The sequence below is a fragment of the Microcaecilia unicolor genome, chromosome 1 (genome assembly GCF_901765095.1).
Source record: "Microcaecilia unicolor chromosome 1, aMicUni1.1, whole genome shotgun sequence".
NCBI classification, from domain to species: Eukaryota; Metazoa; Chordata; class Amphibia; order Gymnophiona; family Siphonopidae; genus Microcaecilia; species Microcaecilia unicolor.
The window spans coordinates 121,290,621-121,318,002 of NC_044031.1; the positions used below are offsets into that span (position 1 = coordinate 121,290,621).

The 27,382-nt window shown below is 41.0% G+C and overlaps 1 protein-coding gene across 1 annotated transcript in view; it reads left to right on the plus strand.

The window, feature by feature from the left end:
• The window catches only part of LOC115468148 (cilia- and flagella-associated protein 69-like), a 640,933-nt gene that overhangs the window by 595,125 nt on the left and 18,426 nt on the right, over positions 1-27,382 (plus strand). The window contains 4 exon segments of the mRNA XM_030199696.1: positions 3,192-3,283; positions 15,630-15,774; positions 22,626-22,699; positions 25,998-26,050. Coding sequence (XP_030055556.1) covers positions 3,192-3,283; positions 15,630-15,774; positions 22,626-22,699; positions 25,998-26,050 — 364 coding nt within the window.

Sequence of the window (27,382 nt, forward strand, 5' to 3'; positions counted from 1 at the left end):
CGCCGTATTGTCTGCTGGTGGTAATAGCACTGGATTTGGAAATATGGTGACAAATTTTTAATGAGACCTGTAGCCATTTTGAAAATTAATATGCTTCCTAAATTGTTTATCTTTAGCAGTAGCATCCCATATGAAGTCTTTAAAACTTTAGAGATGACTATTTAATCTGGTGGATGAGTGGTAAGCGCAGTGTTTTCCCAACCTAGGATATTATTTTCTGCTGTAGGGCTGCACAGCTTAAGGTTTATTGGTTTTTATTCTGGATCAAAAGAATCAAACAATGAACAGCCAGTCTAGGCAAAGGCATCAATCTGTTACATGATAATGAGCAAACAAAAAGAGAATAGTAAGCAAAACACCTTTCTGTATAAAACTGGATCCCGGTTTATGAAAAAACACTACCCTATTACATAGTTTCCTTTTAAACTACAACTGAGATGGCCTGTTTGTACTCTTATGACCCCACGCCATCTTTGAAATGAATGTGTCCAATATTTCCTAATCTCCTCCTCCCCCCACCCACCCCCCCAACCCAGACAACCTTTTTTGGGACAATAACCAAATTATGATATGCTCTGGAACCTATTCAGTACTGTGCTTCTGGCCTTGTGTGATAATTTTGTAAATAACAATTCCAGTCAGAAAAGCCTTTTCTTTTTTTTGAGTAGCTTGAGCACCCACATTCTCCAAGGACAAGCAGACCAGTTAATACTCTCGTCTGGGTGACATCATCCACATCACCTGGTGCAGAATGTTAGAATAGTATATATAACTTGCCACGCGCTAGCATTCCTGCTGCAAATGCACAAGTGCCTTCCTGCTTGCCATGAGAGTGCGGGACCAGCTGTCTCTTCTCATCCTCTGTGAGGAGAGAGCGTGCTGCCTGTGGATCCTTGCAGTGTCGTGCATGACCAACTTTTTGAACTATATTTTGTGCCTTCCTTGAAGGATTTTTATCATGCTTTCTCTTTTTCCATTCATGGTTTTTTTCCTCCCTCCCTTTAGTGTTTTTAGTTAGGTTTTTCTCCACATCAGTTTTCTTAAGTTTTTCACGCTCTTTAGGCCCTCTTAGGCCTGAGCTTTAGTCGGGAGTTTTCCCTGTCTTTTTCTGGTGCTTTGACCCCATTTGAAGTCACCATTGAGTCGTTTGATTTGGCCACAGCTGTTTTTCCTTCCATGTCATCGAAGGTTCCCAGTAGCTTCAAGCTCTGTGCCCGGTGCAATCAGACCATCCCTGGCAAAGACACCCTTTCTTGGTGTCTGGAGCCAAAACATTCCCCTGCCAGCAGTATTCTTTGCCTGCATATGCAGAAAAGAACCCCGCCGTCCAGAGACGCTCAAAGAGACAACATTTTTGGAGCCCGGGCCAAATCGGTCGATGTCTGCATTGGCCCTTGCACCAGCATTGGGCACATCGGTCCCTATGGGTGGGGGTTGCCATCGGAGAAACACACAATCTCTTATTGGCTGGCAGATTGCATTTCTTTCTCTTATTCTCAAGCTGGGCTGACTCTTAAGGATCATGTCAAGGCTTTTAACGTTGGAGCCATGGCTGCATTGGTAGCTCACTTGAGTTCAGCCTCTATAGAAGAGATTTGCAAGGCTGTAACATCTTCTTCAGTCCACACATTCACATCTCACTAGTGCCTTGAGCAAGATCCCCAATGTGATAGTCAGTTTGGACAGACAGTTCTGCAGAACTTGTTTGGGGTCTAGAATCCAACTCTGCCCTCCTAGGCCCATTTTTGTTCTGTTCCAGGCTGCACTCTCACACAGTAAGTATATAGTTTCAGGTTAAATAGTATTTTCAACTTGCCATTGTGAGTTGCAATTGTCCTACTGTTGTTTTCGGTGAGCCTGGTAAGTATTCCCACATATGAGTATTAACTAGCCTGCTTGTCTAACTGTAGCAGGTATACTCCGGGGACAGCAGGCCATTAATTGTCACATACCCTCCCACCTCCCCTTGGAGTAGTTTTTTTATTGCTTTTATACTGTACTTCTGGTCCAGTGCTCTCGCTGTGGGTGGGAAGGCACTTGCGCATGCACAGTAGGAACACGTGGCTTTTAAAATATATACACTATTGTAGCGTTCCACACCGGGTGACATGAGTAATTCTGTTTTGAAAATTACCCTATGAAATCTGTTTGTTACACCTATTCTTTACCATGTACACTGCATACTGTGAGGCTCATTTTCAAAGCACTTAGCCTCCCAAAGTTCCATAGAAACCTATGGAACTTAGCCTCCCAAAGTGCTTTGAAAATATGCCTCTTTGTGTATTGTCAAAATCCTGCACATGACCTCACCCCCAGGAATGCATCCACTCAGTCCAGTTGAAGGTGCCTGTGTACACCCTGTGTGCATATAAACTTTTAGGTGCACTACTAGACCAGCACAGCACTGTACCCAAATATAAGTACATAAGTATTGCCACACTGGGACAGACCAAAGGTCCATCAAGCCAACAGTGGCCAATCCAGGTCACAAATACCTGGCAAGGTCCTGAAAAAGTTCAATACATTTTATAAGCAGTGGATTTCCCCCAAGTCAACTTAATAATGGTCTATGGACTTTTCCTTTAGGAAGCCATCCAAACCTTTTTTTAAACCCCGCTAAGCTAACTGCCTTTACCACATTCTCTGGCAACAAATTTCAGAGTTTAATTACACGTTGAGTGAGGAAAACTTTTCTCTGATTCGTATTAAATTTACTACTTTGTAGCTTCATCGCATTTTCCCTAGTCCTAGTATTTTTGGAAAGAGTAAACAAACGATTCACATGTACCCATTCCACTCCACTCATTATTTTATAGACCTCTATCATATCTCCCTTCAGCCATCTTTTCTCCAAGCTGAAGAGCCCTAGGTTCTTCAGCCTTTCCTCTTAGGGAAGTCATCCCATCCCCCCATCATATGCATGAGGTAATCCCTGCTTGACAAAGCTTATTACAAACTAGTCAAGATGAGTAAGACAGGATGAGTAAGAGATTAGGGAATTTCCTTTATTATGGGAATGAAAGTGTATTTTTGCAAAGATGCTTTTGAAAATTATATTCCATTGAAGAATGCCATCTGCTTACCTCTATACACTGAGCAAACTAAACGTCTGATTCATATAGATATTTGCATTCTTTAATTATCTATGGTACTATAATTGTCGCTTTTCAATATGTTTTCCTCCCTTGCAGTATTCGTGCATTGAAAGGAGAGAAGGGGCAGGACTGTGAGGTTAATGTACCTGTGGGAATTTGTGTTACTAATGATGATGGCAAAAAGATTGGTGAGTAAGTAATTAAACTTGTATGTAAAAACTGGACAAATATTTTCCCATCAGAAGAAATCTTGCACAAAAGGTGGCTCAAAAACTGAGTTTTCAAATTTTTATATGAATTTTGTCAGTGGCAGTCAAACTGTTTAAAAATTTTGCAAATGCAATGGACACAGATTTATATACCAACAAATAAGGGGAGACATGATACAGGCATATATAAAATAATGAGTGGAGTGGAACAGGTGGATGTGAAGCATCTGTTCACGCTTTCCAAAAATACTAGGACTAGGGGACATGCGATGAAACTACAGTGTAGTAAATTTAAAACAAACCGGAGAAAATGTTTCTTCACCCAAAGCATAATTAAACTCTGGAATTCGTTGCCAGAGAACGTGGTGAAGGCGGTTAGCTTGGCAGAGTTTAAAAAGGGGTTAGACGGTTTCCTAAAGGACAAGTCCATAAACCACTACTAAATGCACTTGGGAAAAATCCACAATTCCAGGAATAACGTGTATAGAATGTTTGTACGTTTGGGAAACTTGCCAGGTGCCCTTGACCTGGATTGGCCGCTGTCGTGGACAGGATGCTGGGCTCGATGGACCTTTGGTCTTTTCCCAGCATGGCATTACTTACGTACTTATGTTTTACTCGCGTCACTTAAGCACATCCCCAGAAACACCATTTTTTAAGGACTGATGTAAGAAGGCATCTGTAGAGCAGTTCCCTAATGCATGCCTAAAATGTTATGCCTCATGGCAGTAAAGAAATAATTTGCAAATCTTATATAAAAAGTATGCAGATACGTGAGAGCGTGCAGAAACATATGTATGTTGTAGTGCATCAGGTATATGCTGGCTGCAGAAATGATATTTATGCAGAGATCATACAGGAACTTGGAGGAGTGTTGCATTCACATACACTGCAAGATGTAAATATCAGGATGTGCATATGTGGAATGCCAAATGTATATGGATGCTATTGTTCTCCGAGGACAAGTAGGCCATTAGTATTCTCACATCTGGGTGATGTCATCTGATGGAGCCCAGTACAGACACTGCCTAGCGTATACAGACAGTAGAAAATCCTAGTAGCGTCCCACTGCACATGCGCAGTTTCCTGAGTCTGTTTTCTTTATCCACGGAGCTCAGAAGTTGCATCTTCATGCTCTCTCTTCAGCGTATATTAAGTTAGTTTTTCTGTGCCTTCCTGTGTGTCTTTTCCCTTAATTTCTCTCATTTTCTTCATAGTTTTTATTTTTGGTACCTTTCCCCAGCATTTGCCAATGCCTGCCCTCAATGAGCAGTAACAGGCCATGTTCAAGGAGGAGCTGGTGCAGATGTTTCAGCTACACGCCACTCAGGCATCAAGGGCACTTGTGCCAGCTGCGGCTCAGCCTCCTTTCCTTCTGAGGCCCCAGGTCTGCCAATTCAGATCATGGGGAGTTCCTGAGGCAGCTGGACCAACTTTTGCTACGGTATATTGAGGGCTTCCTTCTTGGGAGGGTGATTTTAATCTCCCTATGAACTGTAAATTGGATAACTCAGCCAATGTGATTCATTATGCTCAGAGAGATCAAAATCTCTTAACATAATTTTGTTTCTCGGAGGAATCTTGTGGACCTGTGGAGATACACTTATCCTGTTGCTCGGGATTGTATCTGTTATTCTAAGGTCTGTGGGACATATTCTCATATTGATTATTAGTTGGGGGATCCTTCTCTTGTCCAACTTGATCAATCTCATACTATTGTGACTTGTACCAGGTCTGACTATGCCCCCTGAATTGCTTATCTTGCAGATCTCGAGGCAGGCAAGAGCAGCCCCACAATGGAGACTAAAAGATGCCTTTCTTTCAGCTCTGGAAAATAATACACAGAGAGGCGTTTACATGATTGTCTTCAGCTCAGTCATACTAGGATTCTTTGGGAGGGTCTCAAAGCAGTCGAGCAGGGACAACTTATTGCATTAGAGACCCATTTGCATAAAACTCAGTTTAAGCAAGAGCAGGCTAAACATAGCAACTGGAGAGCCTGGAACATAATTTTGTCATGGGGGGAGGGGGAATAACTGATTTAAATGCTCGGCATATCTGTTTCGGCTGGAACTTAACAATCTCTAGCTGGCTGATGTTGCTCAGCAGATGTTAAAGGTCCACCACACTCATTTTAAAATGTTTGGCAATAATGCTACTAGGTTTGTAGCTTTTAAGCTTAAACAATAAGCTTAAACAACAGTCGTCCTGTAACTACATTTCATTCCTTCAAAATGATGCTGGCACTTTGTACACTAAAGCAGGGATTAATGAGACAAATCAAAGAACGTATTGCTTTCAAAGTCTGCACTCTGGTTCATAAGATTATCTATGGCGAGGCCCCGGGACACATGACAGACCTCATTGACCTTCCAATCAGAAATACAACCGGATCAACACGAACATATCTAAATCTCCACTACCCAAGCTGCAAAGGATTCAAATACAAATCAACTTATACATCCAGCTTTTCATACATAAGCACACAACTATGGAACGCACTACCAAAAGTAGTGAAAACAACATATAACCACCTAAACTTCCGGAAATCACTAAAAACTTACCTGCTCAAAAAGGCATACCCTACCGACCCTACTTAAATAACCTGAACCCAGCAACACTACCAAACCAAAGAACGTAATGGCCATAACGTAACTCTTCCTCTATACGATTCCCTAATATGTTTGTTCCACATGAACCCTGTTCTACCATAACATCACTGTGTAACTGTTTATACCGGAACTGGCGAACGCCTGTATGGTACTATGTAAGCCACATTGAGCCTGCAAATAGGTGGGAAAATGTGGGATACAAATGTAACTATGCAGGATTTGTTCATCCAGTATTGTGAATTGCTTTGCACTCCGGAGCATGATATTACACTGTTTAGATGGCATAGATATGCCTATGATATCAGAATCTGAGAAACGGGCCCTCTCTAAACCTAAAGAATTAGATGAAATTCATGAGATGATTGGGGATTTGCCTAATGGAAAGGCTCCGGGGCCTGATGGCTTCACGAATACATTTTAGAAATGCTTTTCTCCATATTAGCCCCAGTGTTATTTGGGGGGGGGGGGGGGGGGGGGACTTTTAACTTGATAAAAGTGCTGAATTGCCATTGACCTGGAATTTTGGCAACAGTAACTGTTACCTAAACCTGGGAATGATTCTAAGTTTTGTAGTTCATATAGACCAGCATCATTGCTAGGGTCTGATTTTTTATTTTTATTTTTTATTATATAAGATTTTCGCAACCCGGCTTAAGCATTTATTGCCTACTTTAGTCCTCCATGAGGACTAAGCAGGTTTTGTTGCTGGGTGACATATTTTGGACAACTTAAGCAAATATACATTTGATTTATAGCACCCAGACGGGTGCATTGGCAGTATTTATTCTCCGTTCTGGAACGTATGGGATTTACAGACATCTTTATTTGGTGGTTGCATCTACTATATGCTACTAATTACAGAGCATATTCAAAAGCAGGGATTAATGATACAAAGTCAACATGGATTTAGTGAAGGGAAATCTTGCCTCACCAATCTATTACATTTCTTTGAAGGGATGAACAAGCATGTGGATAAAGGTGAGCCGATCGATTATTGTGTATCTGGATTTTCAAAAAACGTTTGACAAGAGTACCTCATGAAAGACTTCAGAGGAAATTGGAGAGGCATGGGATAGGAGGTAGTGTTCTATTGTGAATTAAAACCTGGTTAAAAGAAAACAGAGAGTAGGGTTAAATGTTCAGTATTCTCAATGGAAAAGGGTAGGCAGTGGGGTTCCCCAGGGGTCTGTGCTGGGACCACAGCTTTTTTTTATTTTTTATTCTTTATTCATTTTCACTTATACATTTACATAAAATAAATGCCAGAAAAATAAAATATCATACCATACTTACTCAAGTTAAATAGCGGGAAAAATAACATTTAAATTCGTCCACAAATAACTCCAAGATATAAGGAAATTATTTAAAGAGAAACATTATTTCAATCTTTAACAAAAAGAAATATTATGAGAGGCTAGGACTAGTTACACAACCCGCGGTTTTAGCTACCTGTTGGAGCAGTCAAGGACCGCTCAGCTGTGTCACTTTCCTTATGGGAAATAAGTTGTGCCAATTTTCCAGGGTCAAAAAACACATTGTTAACTGAGTTCAGAGAAATTAAACATCTACAGGAAAATTTTAAAGTAAAAGTGCATCCCAATGCTAAGATACGTGGCCTCAGCACTAGGAATTCCTTTCTCCGCCTCTGAGTAGCTTTACTTAAATCTGGAAAAACTTGTATCTTAGACCCTAGAAATTGTTGAGAAATGTTTCTGAAGTAGAGCCTCAAAGCATTATTTCTGTCAGACGCGAAGGTTACCAATAAAGTTGTACGTTCTGTAATTACCTCCAAAGAGGTTTGCAATAACTCAGTTAAATGTTGTGATACACTTGGGACAGACGGTACTCTCTGTCCTGTAATATAATATGCCTTTATAATAGGTGGAAATAAATCAGTTGGTATTCCCAAAATTTCCAAGAACTATTTTCTCAACATTTCTATTGCAGGTAACATTGGTGACTTTGGAAAGTTCAGGAATCTGAGATTATTTCGTTTTAACTGATTTTCTAAGTACTCAGTCTTTTTCTGAGTCTTTTCAGTATCAGCAATCAAGGTTTCAGAGCACACTTTTAACTTTTTAATCTCAGAACTATTAAACTCACATTTTCCTTCTTGTATCTTCACCCTTTCGTCTAATGTATGGTGTTGAAGTTTCCTTTCAGCTACTTCAGCTTTAAGCAAATCATTAGTTTGTTGCACAGTCGAACTCAAAGCCTGGATTGCTTCCAACAGGGTTTCCAATGTAACAACGGCAGGGCTTACAAATCTTCCAGGACCCGTCGCTGGGGTCGCCAGGATAGGGGATGCCTGAAGAGGTATTCCACTCAGGCCACCTTCAGTTGATAAGTTTCCCGGCGTTGACGTTCCCGTAGGGCCTCCTGTAGATGCTGTCGATATCTGCAGCAGCTCTCCTTGCGGGACAATCGCTCCAGCAGGCCTTGGAGGTGCCGTTTGTTGAGGCGGGCTCAATGAGACCGTCTCTAAGCTAAGATCTCCAGAAAGGACCCCCGGAGACCCAACCAAGGTCGGTAACTGTAGTCTATGTGTTGGGGTGTAAAACGTCTCCATCGTGGTCTGACGCGCAGCAGGGATAGAACCCGGGCTAGAGGAGGCTTTAGCCACTGTTTTCCCCTTTCGTTTCCTCATTGATTAAGGGGTTAGAAAGAAAGCTTAGCGCCGGTCAGCTGAGAGTTAAAAACGCTCACAGCACAGCGCCTCTCACGAACGCCATCTTGGAGCCGGGACCACTGCTTTTTAACATATTTATAAATGATCTAGAGATTGGGGGTAATTAAATTTGCTGATGACACAAAGTTATTCAAAGTTGTTAAATCGAGAGAGGATTGTGAAAAATTACAAGAGGACCTTACGAGACTGGGCATCCAAATGCCAGATGACGTTTAATGTGAGCAAGTGCAAAGTGATGCATGTGGGAAAGAGGAGCCCAAATTACAGCTATGTAATACAAGGTTCCACGTTAGGAGTCACTGACCAAGAAAGGGATCTAGGCGTCTTTGTTGATGATACGTTGAAAACCTCTGCTCAGTGTGCTAAGAAAGCAAATAGAGTGTTAGGTATTATTAGGAAAGGAATGGAAAACAAAAATAAGGACATTATAATGCCTTTGTAACGCACCATGGTGCAACCGCACCTCAAATTTTGTGTTCAATTCTGGTCACCGCATCTTAAAAAAGATATAGTGGGATTAGAAAAGGTACAGAGAAGGGTGATGAAAATGATAAAGGGGATGGGGGACGACTTTCCTATGAGGAAAGGCTAAAGCGGCTAGGGCTCTTCAGCTTGGAGAAAAGACGGCTGAGGGGAGATATGATAGAGGTCTATAAAATAATGATTGGAGTGGAATGGGTAGATGTGAATCGCTTGTTTACTCTTTCCAATACTAGGACTAGGGGGCACACAATGAAACTACAAAGTAGAAAATTTAAAACGAATTGGAGAACATTTTTCTTCATTCAACATGTAATTAAACTCCAGAATTCATTGCCAGAGAATGTGGTAAAAGCAGTTAGCTTAGCTTGGTTTAAAAAGGTTTAGACGGCTTCCTAAAGGAAAAGTGCATAGACGATTATTAAAATTGATTTGGGGAAAATCTACTGCTTATTTCTAGGATAAACAGCATAAAATGGATTGTACTGTTTTGGGATCTTGCCAGGTACTTGTGACCTGGATTGGCCACTGTTGGCGATACTTTAGTACTTAAGCTCATCTCGTAGCTTTCATAAAAGTTAATGGTCAGTATTCAACATCTTTTTCACTACACTGCGGTACCTGACAGGGGGTGTGCCCTGTCCCCCTTGCTTTTTACTTTTATTTATATTCTTATAATTAAATGTACACAAGCATATTACTTGTTAAAAACATTCAATGCCAGAAAAAAACTCCCAGCTAAGAAAAGAAAATAATTTATACAGGCAAAATATTTAATCTTCCTTAGACCATAAGGTAGGGGAGTGGTACAAAAAGGAGAAGGAAATCCTATTTAGGAAAAAATATAAAAGTAAAGGCCTTAACACCATATACAGTTGCTATAATTTACTCTCCAGTCAGTTAAACAACCTTCTTGAGTTCCAGGAAGGATTTCAAATGCTCAGGGGCCAAAAAAGACATTTTGACCCCACATACCGCACCAAACATTTTACATGGATACTTAAAAATAGCTCCAAGATTTAAAGTTTCTTGTCTAAAGGCCAAAAAAAGTCTTTCTACAATTTTGAGTCATTTTGGTCACATCTGGATAAATCCACACTTTTAGTCCATAGAAAAGGACCTTTGAATGGCAAAAATAGATCTTAAACACATTATTCAGATCCTGTTCAAAAACAAATGAGACCACCAGTGAATCTCAAATTTATTTCTGAAATTCCTCAAGAATATCTGAAATATTAGCCAAGTCCAACTGTTTTTCCTTATGGTGCTCCACTAGCACTTCACTCTGATCTTTCTTCCAGGAAACATCTACACAGAATACCTATTTAAAGGGGGAATTAGGCACCCAAATTTGGGTGCAAGGATTTAAACCAACTGAAACCTGGTGTAGGGGGTGTGGCAAGATGGCGTCCTAGCTTGCTGCATGAGCGATTCGGTTGTTTGCTGGCAATTCCTCTAACTTTTTCCTTGAGATACCTCACACAAAAAGGAAGGGAATGACGAAGGGACAACCGCCAATGTCCCTAAAGTAGTCTCCAACTCAGCAAACGCTCGACGGCGGAGGAGCGTCGCCGCTCTTGGGGCCGGATGCCACCTTATCGCCGCCGGAGCTGAACCCACCTCCTTGTCCTGCGAGATCCAGGGTAGAGTCAGTAGGCCAGGCTGGAACCGAAGATGTTAACAGTACAGACCTACTCGGCGGTTTCCTCTCTGGACACGCAGAGAAAAACAACTCGGAGCAAGAGACTCACCAGGAGGTTACAATGGCGGCTATTTGGAAAGCGGTCCAGAATTTAACTGTTGAAGTGGCTAAATCAACCAGAGAAATGTCGACAATAGTGAGTAAACTGACAACGATTTCTGAATCTCTCGATAAGGTTAAAACTGAATCTACAAACCAAATTCTTCAGGTAAAAGAAGATGTTAACAATGTGAAATTTACAGTGGATGTTTTAGTCAAGGATAAAGTATTGACATGCCACAAAAAAGAAACAAATAGAGAATTATAATCGACGTCTCGCACTTAGATTACTGAATTTTCCAAAATCACTAGGATTGACACCTTACGATTTCTTCAAAAAATACCTACAAGAAATATTGAAATTATCTCCAACAGATATTCCTCCATGTAATAAGATTTGCTATTTACCAATTACCCCGAAACGGGGAGAAATTTCTGATTCAGTTAACCTAGTGAATATACCATCATCACAAAGAATTGAACCTGATATACAAAATTTAACAGTATTTTTAGAAGAATCAATGACTGATGGTGGAGGCTATTATTAAGAATAAAATTGCAGAGCATATACAAAAACATGGACTGATGAGACAAAGTCAGCACGGATTTAGTGAAGGGAAGTCTTGCCTCACCAATCTAATGCATTTTTTTGAGGGGGTAAGCAAACATGTGGACAATGGGGAGCCGGTTGATATTGTATATCTGGATTTTCAGAAGGCGTTTGACAAAGTGCCGCACGAAAGACTCCTGAAGAAATTGCAGAGTCATGGAATCGGAGGTAGGGTATTATTATGGATTAAGAACTGGTTGAAAGATAGGAAGCAGAGAGTAGGATTGCGTGGCCAGTATTCTCAGTGGAGGAGGGTAGTTAGTGGGGTCCCGCAGGGGTCTGCTGGGTCCGTTGCTTTTTAATGTATTTATAAATGACCTAGAGATGGGAATAACTAGTGAGGTAATTAAATTCGCCGATGACACAAAATTATTCAGGGTCGTCAAGTCGCAGGAGGAATGTGAACGATTACAGGAGGACCTTGCGAGACTGGGAGAATGGGCGTGCAAGTGGCAGATGAAGTTCAATGTTGACAAGTGCAAAGTGATGCATGTGGGTAAGAGGAACCCGAATTATAGCTACGTCTTGCAAGGTTCCGCGTTAGGAGTTACGGATCAAGAAAGGGATCTGGGTGTCGTCGTCGATGATACGCTGAAACCTTCTGCTCAGTGTGCTGCTGCGGCTAGGAAAGCGAATAGAATGTTGGGTGTTATTAAGAAGGGTATGGAGTCCAGGTGTGCGGATGTTATAATGCCGTTGTATCGCTCCATGGTGCGACCGCACCTGGAGTATTGTGTTCAGTACTGGTCTCCGTATCTCAAAAAAGATATAGTAGAATTGGAAAAGGTACAGCGAAGGGCGACGAAAATGATAGTGGGGATGGGACGACTTTCCTATGAAGAGAGGCTGAGAAGGCTAGGGCTTTTCAGCTTGGAGAAGAGACGGCTGAGGGGAGATATGATAGAAGTGTATAAAATGATGAGTGGAATGGATCGGGTGGATGTGAAGCGACTGTTCACGCTATCCAAAAATACTAGGACTAGAGGGCATGAGTTGAAGCTACAGTGTGGTAAATTTAAAACGAATCGGAGAAAATTTTTCTTCACCCAACGTGTAATTAGACTCTGGAATTCATTGCCGGAGAACGTGGTACGGGCGGTTAGCTTGACGGAGTTTAAAAAGGGGTTAGATAGATTCCTAAAGGACAAGTCCATAGACCGCTATTAAATGGACTGGAAAAATTCCTCATTTTTAGGTATAACTTGTCTGGAATGTTTTTACGTTTGGGGAGCGTGCCAGGTGCCCTTGACCTGGATTGGCCACTGTCGGTGACAGGATGCTGGGCTAGATGGACCTTTGGTCTTTCCCAGTATGGCACTACTTATGTACTTATGTACATATCAACTAGAGGGACTTTGATAGTATCCTTTGTCTTTGAGCAAGACTTAAATATGATTATGAAGTTATACTTCAAATATTCCTCAGCTTTATTTTGTGGTCAAAAAAGTTGGATATACCCTGATGTGACTAAAATGACACAACAGAGAAGGAAACCATTTTTGACCTTAAGAGAAGAAGCAAGAGTTATAGGAGCAACTTTCACATTAGCTTACCCTTGTAAATGCTTGATTCGTATGCTGGGGATTAAATATGTGTTTTTTGAACCAAATCAACTACGGATTTTTCTGGACTCAAAAAAACCATCTAGCCGACCCGACCGATTGAAACATCTGAAACAGCTGTAAATGAATGATGATGAAAAAAGAACAGGACTAGGCTAATTTGGACTTTAACTATTTTTGTTTTTCTTCATTTGTAATCTCATGTTTTCTAAACCACTCCCCCAGATAACTGTCTCTTTTGTGGTCTAAGGAAGAGTTAATAATGTTACAACTTGTAATTTTTTCTTTTTCTTCTCATATATTTATTCCTCTGTATTGCCTAACAAACTTTTATTTGTTTGTAAAAATTAAAATTCAATAAATAATTAAAGGGGGAATTAATTCAGAAGAAAACTGCAAAATCTCTATAAAGTATTTCTTAAGCATATCTAGTGGTAGTATACCTGAGGCTTGAGGAAAAGTTAATATCTTAAGATTCAAACGTCGTTTGAAATTTTCCAGTTGTTCAGTCTTCCTATGGAGTATTAATGTGTCCTTTGCAACCACATTTTGAAAGTCCTGGAGAGACTTAATGTCCCCATGCACTTTCTGGAAACGGCGGTTAGAGGAATATTTTAAAATCCTCTACAGCTGCAGATAAATTTATTAATCTTAGTCACCAGAAAGGTTACCTCGTCAAATGATTTCTTCACTGTAGCAGAGAGATCAAGTAAAACCTAAATAGACTCAAGAGAGACCGTTGCGTGTTGAAGAGATTCCTCCCTTCCACATGATGATTCAACTCCACAAAGCTGCTGAGGCGTAACGCCACCTTCACCTGAGGTCTCCTGCATCGATTCTTGTGACATATGGACAGCCCCTAGCGTTACCGCCTGTAGCACTGGACACGACGGTTGACATGGATCTGGGGTAGAGTAGTAGTGTGCTCCAAAGAGACGTGACTTCCTTCCTTCCTCCTACCGCACGGCAGAGCCTCCAACCCCAATCTGTCCAGTTGTAGTCCCGATGGCATTGTGGTCAGTTTGCTGCTGTATTAGAGATGAAAAGGGTCATTCCATTTCAAGTGGTCTGATTTCAGAGAAGTGCTCTGCTCGACCATCACGGATTTTGATGAAATTTTTTGTGAACATTCATACGTGTCCGCAATGAACATTGGTAAAGTTTTATGTTCGCTGATGCAATACTTGCTGAGATATAGTAATCTGTTTGACCCCATACTGCAGCCTTCTATGGTATGACTCCGAGATTTCGGCAACTTTGAGACACACTATCTCCGGCAATATTTTGTTGAGAGAAACAAAACTTGGCCATCTTGTACAGCTTTTTGTGCTCTATTAAACAAAATTATAATTAAAAAAAAAATCTTCATGAGCGATTTCCATGAAGAAAACATGGAGCAACCTTGGTCCGAAAAATTTGCGGCACGAAAAAATTGTAAAGTTTGGCTTTTTTTATCTCTGGAATTAAAGGTGTGATAAACGTGAAACTTTGTACACAACAACTTATCAACACAAGGTTTTCGAATATAAAATTTCATTCTCCTAATATTTTCCATTAGTTCACAAATTAAGTGTAAAGTTGATGATTTTTGCAAAAATGCCAAAAATAGGGTATTTTTAGCCCACTTTTACAAAAAAAGACCTTCTGGAAACTCTTTTTAATCATTTTCATTAGAAAAAGCATGTTTCAAACCCCTTAAAAATTTTTACTGTGTGTTTTTTTTTTTTTTTTTTGCTTCCAACTCAATCTTTCTTTCGAAGTCCCTTCCACCTTCCCTAGAAGTTGTATTCCTTCAGCTATTTTATTCTACTAAGGAAACTGCACTCATGTGTCAGGCGGTAAGGTACCCATGCATGCATGGTGGGACACTGCTAGAATTTTCTACTGTCTGTATACATTAGGCTATATCCGCACTGGGCTCTGTCGGATGATGTCACCCAGATGTGAGATTACTTGGCCTGCTGTCCTGGTAGAACACCTACTACATGTGAGTTAACATCGCTAGCTTTACCAGTATGTTCATTTCTGCAGTCAAGGGCATTGCCCATAGCTGCGTCACCTACCCTTTAAGCTTTCATTTGCACCTGTGCTCCTTATCTCTCTCTGATTATTTTTCTTCATTTTAATCCCCCTTGAATAAAACAGGAACAGAGTTGCAGTTAGTTCATGCTGGAGCAAGAAAAGAAAGTGGCACAGAACTCTCACTAACACTAACCACAGAAAAATGAGCTATCCTTGAGCCATATGCTTAATCCACAGCATTAGAAAACCATGAATTAAGTGATTGGACAGTATGCATACTTTTTATTCAGGTTTAATAGTTGATATCGTCATTACCATTGGATTTAGATAAGTAGTGTGCTGATGTCTACACAGTTCTTTGTGCTAAACTCCTCTTGCATAGGGTGGCTATAACAGCGTGGAGATTTGTGCTTGGAACCCCTGCTAAGTTGTGCTGCACTCTTTACATCTCTCTGTCAGAGTGTGGCTAGAAGCATGTAACTTACAAATCCTGCATGCCTTTTTAACCGCTTTGAAGGCAGCTTTCACCCAGGCAAATTTAGCTAGTTAGATGGGTGTTTGACAATTACCCTCCACAGTCTTAACTGAATGATATACCTTTGTTTTTAGGAGAGCTAAGTAACATTGGAGACAGAATACGGGTAGCCAGTGGAGGTCATGGTGGCAGTTATAAGACAGATTTCCTGCCCTCCAAAGGCCAGGCTAGAGTGGTTCGGTTGGATCTGAAACTTATAGCTGATGTAGGACTAGTAGGGTAAGTGACCTTGTATTTCATTTTCCAGATTTAATACCTTGTGGGAGACAGGCAATTTTATAACTTGGCGCATCCAGTTAGACGGGCTGATGCTGACCGTTAAGCGCAATTCTATAACGATATCTGTGCACCATGATGTCATTATAGAATACTAGTATAAACCCAAATTTGCTCAGAAGTTTTAGGCATGACCAAATACACCAGGTGGATGGCAGGCATAAATAAGTGTGCAATGCAACAAACGTAACTTATACTATTTTGTATGTTACATGTGTAAGTTGGAGCACACCCATGCTATGTGTATGCCCCCTTGCAGTTATGCACTGCCTCTGTAGAATAGCACACTTATGCAGAAAGGGCCAGATTCAGTAAATGGCGCACAAATTTAGGCACTGGAAAGATCCATGCTAAACTCACATTCTATAAAGGGCACTCTGCACCAAGCGCCTTTTATAGAATAGTGCTTAGCGCAGATTCCCACGCCCAGATTTGAGCGCAAGGGCTTACACTTGCTGAAACCTGGTGTAAATCCTGGTGCCCAGATTTTTGGAATGCCCCTGACATGCCATGCCTCTCCTATGTCTGTGCATGAGACACTTTGGGTGCACAGAGTTGTAGAACAATGAATAAGCAGATGCGTTCTTAAGTACAAATTAGTGCCCGTTAACACCAATAATTAATGGCTCATTAACTAATTTGCACACACTAATCTGCCCTGCATACCAAACTTTTGGGTGCCCAAATTTGGATGATCTTTGTAGAATCTGGGGTCAAGCGTGTGTGCCCAGTTATATAATTGCCCTTCACATGTCCATGTTAAATGTTTTACACACATACTTTAGTGACAGATATTATGCCAGTTATTGCTTCAAAGATTTTGTCACTATAGAATAGATAGTTTAAGGGCAAAAAAAAAAATTTCAGTAACAGGTGGGCCACTGCAAAGCAGAGGCTAAGAAGACATCTTACATAGTGACATAGTAAGTGATGGCAGATAAAGACCTGAATGGTCCATCCAGTCTGCCCAACAATCACATTCATTCTCAATTCTAGATTAAATCAACAATGAACGTAATATTATATACTTGATCATGGTCTTTCTTTGTTGTTTCTGGGATATAGACTGTAGAAGTCTGCTGAGCTCTGTCCTTAGGTTCTAAAGCCTCTCCGATTCTGTGTTGTCATTTGAAGAACACAGACCGTAATAGTCTGCCTGACACTGTCCTTGCATTCCAAATTACTGGAGTTTCCATTGAAGCTCTCTACAGCCCATCCTAAACCGGATTGCTATATGCAGGACTCGGACTGTTCGAGCCAGACCATCACCAGCCTTAGTTTGATACAGTCAGAGTTGCCATCTAAGCACCACTTGACATGCAAACACATATGCAAACCTTTAAGTTTTGTTTTGTATACTATTCATTTTCTAATTAGAGATCCTCTGTGTTCATCCCATGCCATTTTGAATTCTGCCACAGTTTTTTTTTTTTTCTCCACCTCCTCCCTCAGGAGGGCATTCTAGACATCAACCACCCTCTCTGTGAATATGAACTTTCTGACATTACTCCTAAGTCTACCACCCCGCAACCTTAATTCATATCCTCTAGTTTTACCATTTTCCCTTCTCTGGAAAATATTTGTTTCCATATTAATACCTTTCAAGTATTTAAACGTCTGTATCATATCTCCTCTGTCCCTCCTCTCCTCTAGGGTATACATATTCAGGTCTTCCAATCTCTTCTCATGTCTTTTGACGCAATCCCCATATCATTTTTGTCACCTTTCTCTGGATTGCTTAAGTCTTCTTACATCTTTAGCAACATACAGCTTCCAAAACTGAATACAGTACTCCAGGTGGGGTCTCACCAATGACTTGTACAGGGGCATCAATACCTCCTTTCTTCTGCTGGTTACACCTCTCTGTATACAGCCTAGCATCCTTCTGGCTACAGCCACCGCCTTGTCACACTGTTTCATTGCCTTAGATAGTTATTATCACCCCAAGGTCCCTCTCCCTGTCTGTGCACATCAGCCTCTCTCACCATGTAACACATATGTCTCCCTTGGATTTCTACTCTCTAAGTGCATCACTCTGCACTTCTTTGCATTGAATTTTAATTGCCAAACATTAGACCATAATTCTAACTTTTGCAGGTGACAATATAGCAGATGCCATGGAAAGTGCAGTGAAGAAATGGAAGTTAGAAGACAGTTACTGATAATGCTGCGTTAATGAAATAAGCTGTTGGGGAAATTTATTTGAAAAGGAATCTTTACCGCTCATTGTTGCTGTTTTAGACATATGCTGCAGTTATGGGTGGAAGATGGGCTGCAGTCTCATCCAGCAATCAGTGATGTCATTAATACATTCCGTAGTATCGTCGGCACTTTCTATGACTCTACTGTACTCGCTGAAAGTTTTTGAAAACTCAAGAAATGCTGGGAATGTCATGAAGAAACTGATTGCTGACGTGAAAACATGTTGGAACAGTGCTTGCATTATGTTGCAAAGTACAGTTGAATTGCAGCAACTCATTGGTTTAGCTTTAAGCAGCAGCAGTAAAACCACAAAGAAAGCTACACGTTCAGAATGTGACTATGATCTGGCCCACAAACTCATTGATGTCTTGTAGGTCTCTGAAGAAGTCATAACAATTGCATCTGGAGAACCGTATAGTTGAACACGGATTAATTTGATAGATACAAGGTATAGTGAAGAATCGGGAGATGCAGGGGATGAAGTTGATGATGATAGAGAATCAGCAAACTTGAAATTAATTGCTCACTTTAAAGAAGAGTTGAAGAAAAGTTTACTGCATAGATTTCAAGATATATTATTTGATGATTTATATAGATTAAGCAGCTTCATGGATCTGAGATTCAAGTCAACCTATGGTGAAGTATCAGATATCATTGCGGTTGCAACTCAAGAGATCATAAAAATGCAAACCACTGATTTACCGTTACCAGCCTCAGTGGAGAATGAGATCACTCACACATCGTTGGCCGTTTCAGATCTTGGAACACAGGATGTAGATAAGCCTCGATGAAACAAATGAAGTTTGAGGAATTGGTGGAAGAGGCCAGTGTTGCAGCTAAGAAAGCCAGACTTCCATCACAATCGGACGATGACAGTGATATTCAAATGAGGTGCAGTGTAGAACTTGACTGCTATAAGCACAAAGACCCATTGGAAACTGACAGTAATGATTTTTGTTTCTGGCAGCAAAGGCAAGGGAAATTGTCGCTGCTGAACCGACTTGCACAGTGTATGCCAGTGATCTCTGTGCCGTCGTAAAGAATTTTTTCTACTGCTGGACAAATTATAGCTGCAAGACGCAGTTGTCTGAAGCCAGTTAAAGCAGACAAACTGATTTTTCTTAATAAAAACAGGAAGATGTAGGACCCAATCTAACTTTGCTTTTGACATTATCTAAGACTATTGCATGATCACAGTAAGAGTTGTTCATTTTATAGGTAGTCCTTGTTCAATTGTTGAGCGCTGACAAATTACAAGGTGAAATTTTGTTAATAAAACTATTGACTTCATGAACACCTAATGTACTCATTTCCATAGTAGCCTTAAGGAACTGAATTGAATTAAATCGAAAAATCAATTTATATGAGCCGATCAAATTGAAAATATTTTGACTGAATCGGACAGCACTAGCCTTTAGGTAAGACTATGTGCATTATGTAGAATGTTTCTGCAGGAGTACTACTACTACTACTTTCTAGAGCGCTACTAGGGTTACGCAGCGCTGTACAAATTAATAACTAAGGACGGTCCCTGCTCAGAAGAGCTTACAATCTAAAGGACGAAATGTCAAGTTGGAGTAGTCTAGATTTCCTGAGTAGAGGTGTTGTGATTAGGTGGGCTTTGAGCAATGATTTGAAGATGGGTAGGGAGTATATATGTATTTGCCAACATGTGCAATGGGAACAGGCATTTACAAAGATGCACATCGGGAAAAATAATGGCACAAACCCAGCAGCTTCCACAGCATTTCACATGGAAGTGATGATTTTGCAGCTTCCACATGAGTGGCACAACTTCCATATGTAGCTGCCCCAGTTGACAAACGTGCCCCTACACACGGTACGCATATACAACTGCTCAATGTTGTAAGTCCTTTTATACATATAAAACAGGCTTCACAAGGGTGAAGACCTTTGTAGAATTACTCCTATAATGAAAACCTAGATAACTGTCTTGGGGAAAATGTATTTTGGGCATTTAAATGTTTTAATAGTTTGGGGGTGGGGGGCAAGATGAGCGCTACATGATCACACGCTGCAGGAATCCTCTTTCTTTGATGTTCTTTTTTGTCTTAATAGGCAAATGCCAGGGGAAATCCTCAGTTTGACCCCCCCTCCCCAGATCCAATAGATACGTTTGTAACCACTTCTTTATTTTTGGTGGGGTCTGTTGACCGCTGGAGCAGACGTGAGAGATGGGAGTGGAGGAGTGGCCTAGTGGTTAGGGTGGTGGACTCTGGAACTGGGGAACTGAGTTCAATTCCCATTTCAGGCACGGGCAGCTCCTTGTGATTCTGGGCAAGACACTTAACCCTCCATTGCCCCAGGTACAAATAAGTACCTGTATGTGTAAGCCGCATTCAGCCTGCCATGAGTGGGAAAGCGCGGGGTACAAATGTAACAAAAAATATATATATATATCGACCAGCTCACCATTATCCACATGTTCGTTCACCCCTTCAAAGAAATGTAGTAGATTGGTGAGGCAAGATTTCCCTTCACTATATCCATGTTGGCTTTGTCTCATTAATCCATGCTTTTGAATATGCTCAGCAATTTTGTTCTTTATAATAGTCTCTACCATTTTGCCCAGCACTGACATCTGGCTCACCGGTCTGTAATTTCCCGGATCACCTCTGGAACCCTTTTTAAAAATCTGCGTTACATTGGCCACCCTCCAATCTTCCAGTACCATGCTTGATTTTAAAGATAAATTTACATATTACTAACAATAGTTCCGCATGTTCATTTTTCAATTCTATCAGTACTCTGGGCTGTATACCATCTGGTCCTGGCGATTTGCTACTCTTCAATTTGTCAAATTGTCCAGGTTTACAGAGATTTGATTCAGTTTCTCTTACTCTTCAGCATTGAATGCCAGAAGGTGTCTCTCCCACATCTTCCTTGGTGAAGACCGAAGCAAAGAATTTATTTAATCTCTCCACTATGGCCTTGTCTTCCCTGAGTGCCCCTTTTACCCCTCGGTCATCTAGCGGTCCAACCAGTTCTTTTGCCGGCTTCTTGCTTTTAATATATGGCCTTGTCTTCCCTGAATGCCCCTTTTACCCCTCGGTCATCTAGCGGTCCAACCAATTCTTTTGCCGGCTTCTTGCTTTTAATATACCAAAGTTTTTACTGTGCGTTTTTGTCTCCAACTCAATCTTCTTTTCAAAGTCTTTCTTTGCCTTCCTTATCATTGCTTTGCATTTGATTTGCCATTCTTTATGTAGTTTCCTATTATTTTCAGTGGGATCCTCTTCCATGTTCTGAAGGATTTTCTTTTAGCTCTAATAACTTCCTTCACCTCATTTTCTAACCATGCTGGCTGTCGTTTGGTCTTCCTTCCTCCTTGTGACTGTGGGCAAGTCACTTAACCCTTCATTGCCCCAGGTACAAAATAAGTACCTGTATATATGTAAACCGCTTTGAATGTGGTTGTAAAATACCACAGAAAGGAGGTATATCAAGTCCCATTTCCCTTTCCCATTTTTTAATACACGGAATATATTTGGCCTGGGCTTCCAGGATGGTGTTTTTGAACAGCGTCCACGCCTGATGTAAATTTTTGACCTTCGCAGTTGTTCCTCTAAGTATATTTCTCATCGTTCTTCTCATTTTATCAGTCTCCTTTTTGAAAGTTAAATGCTACTGTATTGGACTTCTTGTGTTTACTTACTCCAGAGCTTATATCAAATCTGTTATCAAGAGGCCCCAGCACAATTACCTCTTGCACCAGATCATTCGCTCCACTAAGGACTAAGTCTAGAATTTTTCCTCCTCTTGTTGGCTTCCGAACCAGCTGCTCCATAAAGCGGTCCTTGATTCAGTCAAGGAATTTCACCTCTCTAGCATGCAGTGATGTTACATTTATCCAGTCAATATCGGGGTAATTGAAATCACCCATTACTATCTTGTTCCCCAATTTGTTAGCCTCCCTAATTTCTGATAACATTTCTACATTTGTTTCTTCATCCTGGCCAGGTGGACGGTAGTACACTGCTATCACTATCCCTTTCCCCTTTACACATGGAATTTCAATTCATAGGGATTCCAAGATGTGCTTCATGTCCTGTAGAATTTTTAGTCTATTTGATTCAAGGCCCTCCTTAACATACAATGCTACCTCTCCACCAATTCGATCAACCCTATCACTGCAATACAATTTGTATCCTGGTATGACAGTATCCCACTGGTTATCCTCCTTCCATCAGGTCTCAGAAATGCCTATTATATCTATTATTTTCATTTAGTGCAATTTATTCTAACTCTCCTATTTTGTTTTTCTGAGGCTTCTGGTATTCACATATAGACATTTCAGATTGTTGTTCCCATTTACATCTTGCTCAGCAGTTGACAGTGATAATGTGCCATCTTGTAGTGCTATAAATAAGTATTATAAATATTAGAAGCTGAAAAAATATAACTTTTTAGAAGCTGAAGAAGATATAGTTTGCTTTCTGATACCCTGAAAGGATGCCATGGCAATTCTTGATTTACATGCGTTGCTTTGAATGTGACTATTTCTTTGTTAGCCTAGTGGCTGTACTTGCATTTCACCTGGAAAGTTGATAAGCTGCTGTTTTTTCTTTCAGGTTTCCAAATGCAGGGAAATCTTCTTTGTTAAGTGTTGTTTCCCATGCTAAGCCTGAGATTGCTGAGTATCCGTGTAAGTATCACTTGTATTTTATAGTTGTTTTCTACTCACAGTTGTAACTTCTATAGACGATTTATCTATGAATTCTCTGGGTTGTGCTCGTAATAATGTAGGCTGTGCCACACTACGTCAGATCAGAAGTTGACTAACTGTTCTGTCCCATTCATGATTTTTAAACTTCTATTGTATTGTATCGCCTCTCAATTTTTTAAGCTGTATGAAGTCCTAACGCCTTTAGAAAAGGTTCTACAGAGATTTTAAGGTGGTATGATTTGGAAAGGACCTTTAGAACAGAAATGCACACATATACCCAGGGAAAGTTTCCCCACAGGCATTTAAACCTGCCTTGAGTCACACATTACTGTCAGCCAACTTTTCATTTGGATTACTTACATATGCAAAGTCCCAAGTGATTTGTCTCTCTTTCAGTATTTTCTTGTGTAAAATATTTCCTTATGATGTGCATCCTGCCAAATACATATGCTTCTTTGGCAGCCCTTTACCTGTTTTAGAAAAGGCTCCGTGTCCTCTTTTTTTCTAAAACACAAGGGATTTTTAAACACATGATCTAAACATCTTCTTTACTACCTAGATGTCTCTTACAAATATCTATTATGACGCCAAGATCCCTTTTCTGGGTGGTGATCACTTAGTATGGAACCTATACAGGTACTTAGGTGCATCACTTTGCACTTGTCCACATTAAACTATATCTTAGTCTTAATAGTTTTTTTTTTATGTTTTGTGGGGGTTTTTTTTACAGTTCCTAAATTCATGTTTTTTTTAAACTTTGAATTATGTTGTGCCATTTCTACTCTTGATCACCTCTCTTATTTCTCCCATTTCCAGATAATTTAAGTAAATGTTACACAGCACCAGTTCTAGTACAAATAACTTCTGCTGGGAAATCTGACCATCAGGTCTAACTCTGTTTCCTTTCTTGTAACCAGTTACTAATCCACATTAAGACATTTCCCTATCCTGTGACATTTTAATTCAGTGAGAGAGCTGTCATAAAGGACTCCATCATATGCCTTCTGAAAAACTAAGAGGGGCATAATCGAAAGGGATGACCAAGTTTTTCTGAGGACGTCCTCACAGGACGTCCCCGTGAAGGGGCGAGGAAACCCGTATTATCGAAACAAGATGGATGTCCATCTTTCGTTTCGATATTACGGTCGGAGACACCCAAATCTGGAAATTTAGGTCAATCTTAGAGATGGTCGTCCTTAGACTTGGTCGTTTCTGATTTTCGGTGATAATGGAAACTGAGGACGGCCATCTCAGAAACGACCAAATCCAAGACCTTTGGTCGTGGGAGGAGCCAGCATTCATAGTGCACTGGTCCCCCTCACATGCCAGGACACCAACCGGGCACCCTAGGGGGCACTGTAGTGGACTTCAGAAATTGCTCCCAGGTGCATAGCTCCCTTACCATGTGTGCTGAGCCCCCCCCCCCCCAAACCCACAACTGTACACCACTACCATAGCCCTTATGGGTGAAGGGGGCACCTAGATGTGGGTACAATGGGTTTCTGGGGGGGGGGGGGGTTTGGAGGGCTCACATTTACCACCACAAGTGTAACAGGTAGGGGGAGATGGGCCTGGGTCTGCCTGTCTGAAGTGCACTGCACCCACTAAAACTGCTCCAGGGACCTGCATACTGCTGCGATGGACCTGAGTATGAAATTTGAGGCTGGCAAAAAATATTTGTAAAGAATTTTATTGAGGGTGGGAGGGGGGGTTAGTGACCACTGGGGAAGCAAGGGGAGGTCATGATGCGGACAATCCATTTGTCTGCGAGCAAGTTTTCTCGTAAAAGGTCTTTTTAAAGACCCACTTCATAGATCAACACATTACGTGTCTCCTAACGCACGTATCAGCTGTTTGCCGGTGTTTGAGAACAACTCTACAGAACACCGTCGCGCGAGACTCCTGATGCAGGCCTAACGGCCGAAACACAACGGTTGTGTCGAGTCCTTTTTTTCATCAATAAACAAGTATTTTTAAGATCCATCTCTCCAGGTTTTGTTTTGCCGTGGTCAAACATCCCACTTTCTTCTATACCTGTGTGTGTGTGTGTGTATATATATATATATATATATATATATATATATATATATAATATTACATTATTCTAGTAATTTGTAATCTTTAGTAACTGGTTATATATAAATTCCTGGTACCAGAGGAAGAACCTGTTGTAAGTGTTGTAGAAAGCAGAGGCGTATCTGCAGTTCGGCGTGAGGGGGCACAATTTAGCCCCCCTCCCCCCCTCCCGCCATCGTCGCCTACCTTTGCTGACGTCAGACTCAGAACAGGAAGCTTTGCTGCAACAGAAAAGAGGACCTCGGCTGGCGGGGGTTGGGGTCCTCCGCCACCAAAGATAGATGACGGCTGGTTGGCGGCGGGAGGGGGGTGGAGAGGGCCAAATCTACGGGGGCCCAGGCCCCCGTGGCCCCACGCAGATACACCCCTGGTAGAAAGGCAATTCCTGTAGTTGTATCTCCCCATTTCCCAGGCTTTTCTATAACAAATATATGGATGGTATCAGTCTGGTTAGAAGAAGGTTTTTTTGTTTGTTTTACTTGATACTATCCATGTGGTGGTTGAAAATCCATGGATAGAGTAGTTACATGTTTAATGGCTGCTGGGGATTGTATAACTTGTGCTTTGAACATTGAGCCCTTAGAGGCCCTTTTACTAAGTTGCATTAGGCACTAACGAGCACCTAACACAGCTTAACATGGCATACCACAGGACATCTCATGCATCCTGCGGTATTCAAATCTACACATACTGTGTGCCAAGAAATGGGAGGGGCATGTTTGTGGGTAGGGAGCGAGTGTTCCTGTTCTAACCGGTTAGTGCAGCACTGCTGTTTGGCTTTCTTCTCCATCTAAACTGTGTTAGTGACAATGAGTTTTCTTGTGATAGTACCTGCTGTAGTCCCTGTTGAGATCTTCTTGGTGGGGGCATTTAGCTTTGGGGCTATTCTTCCTGTCCTTTTTCATTCTTTTTATTTGTGCTGTTTGTTTGCACTATGGGGGTCTCTTACTAAGCTGCGGTACAGTTTTTAGCTCACTGCAGAAATCAGCTGATTTCTGCCGTGAGCTAAAAACGCTACTACGGCTTAGTAAAAGACCTATATTTGCTTTTATATAGGCCATGTGTATGCCAGCAAGTTCAGCAGGGAATTTTGTTTTTTGTTTGTATCATATTGTTATGTAACATTAAAGCTGTCGTGCCCCTTGCTTTTTAAGTCAAAATGTGACTATAAATACAATTTCTTTTTTTTTTTCTTTTTTAGTCACAACAGTGAGACCTCATTTGGGAAAGATGGAGTTTGCAGACTACAGACAGGTTAGTCATTAAATCAAATGGTGAACAGGGAGTATGCTATTTTGATTTTGATTTTTTTTGTTAGTAATTATACTGCAGTTTGCAAATTTGTTTGTTTAAACAGTATTTCAGTTAGGCAAATACGTTGTATAATTAATTGAAACTACTATTCAGTAAGAAATGAAAAGCATTTTTTAAAATCCTTTTTTAAAATTCTCCTTTCTTTAAACAGCTTTTCAGATGTCATGCTCCAGATTACTTCATTGGCCCTAAAGGTTGGAGGGAAATTTCCAAGACTGTCCCTTGGTGTTGCTGCTACTGTGCTGACCCCTGATAGAGCAATCATCTTCCCTGAGTGGAGGAGTAGCCTAGTGTTTAGTGCAGTGGGCTTTGACCCTGGAGGACTGGGTTTAATTCCCACTGTAGCTCCTTGTGTTTCTGGGCAAGTCACTTAACCTTTCATTGCCCCAGGTACAACCCGTATATGCTATGTAAACCACTTTGAATGCAGTTGCAAAACCACAGAAAGGCAGTATATTAAGTCCCATTCCCTCCTTTGCTGGGCTTCAGCATGTTCTTATAGGACAGGATCCTCAAGCACAAATCTGCTGCCCCTCAGTGTTGCAGCCTGAGCTGTATATCTAGCCTAGTGCCAACGATTTTGTGAACATTAGTTTCACAGAAATAGTGTGAGTGTTCACTTTTAGAGAAGGACTTCTGTGCAGTAATAAAACCTGTGCAGGGTTGTTTCAAAACAACTCTTGGCTTTTAGAAATAAGGTGAGAAGGATGTGGTAAGGGACAGAAGGATGAAAGGAAGAATAAAAGCATAAGATGTGTGGCACCAGCAGTTGTACAGAGGCTGTGATGCTCAAAACTCCAGCGCTGTTCTGAAAAATTCAGTAAAAAAACAACGCCCTAATGCTCAGCGCTAATAAGGTGCAAATATAGGTGCGCTCATAGCATTGAGTATTAGGGAGTTTAGTGAGAGGATTGTGCTTTGTGCATGCGCAGAAGAATTCCGTGTTAAGCTTGGCTCCTGTGCACATGTACCTAGTAAAACCTGAACCTGAAGCACACATTGGCGTCTACTTTCTGTGGCTCAGATATAAGTGTTTTTCATTTATTTATTGTTTTTAGCTTGGATGCTTATTCACTGGACGTTCTAATTTTTTTTTTTTTTTTGTTAGCATGGATGCTATAAATTTAGATGCAGGAAAGAGATGCTAATGTGTGGGGTCTGTTTCTCACAACCAGTGCTTAAGGGTTTGCATGGACTTTCTTCTGCTTCCAAAAGCAATCATAACCAGTAGTTTTTGCAGACAGAATCCTGAGAGAAGCATGAGGATCATGG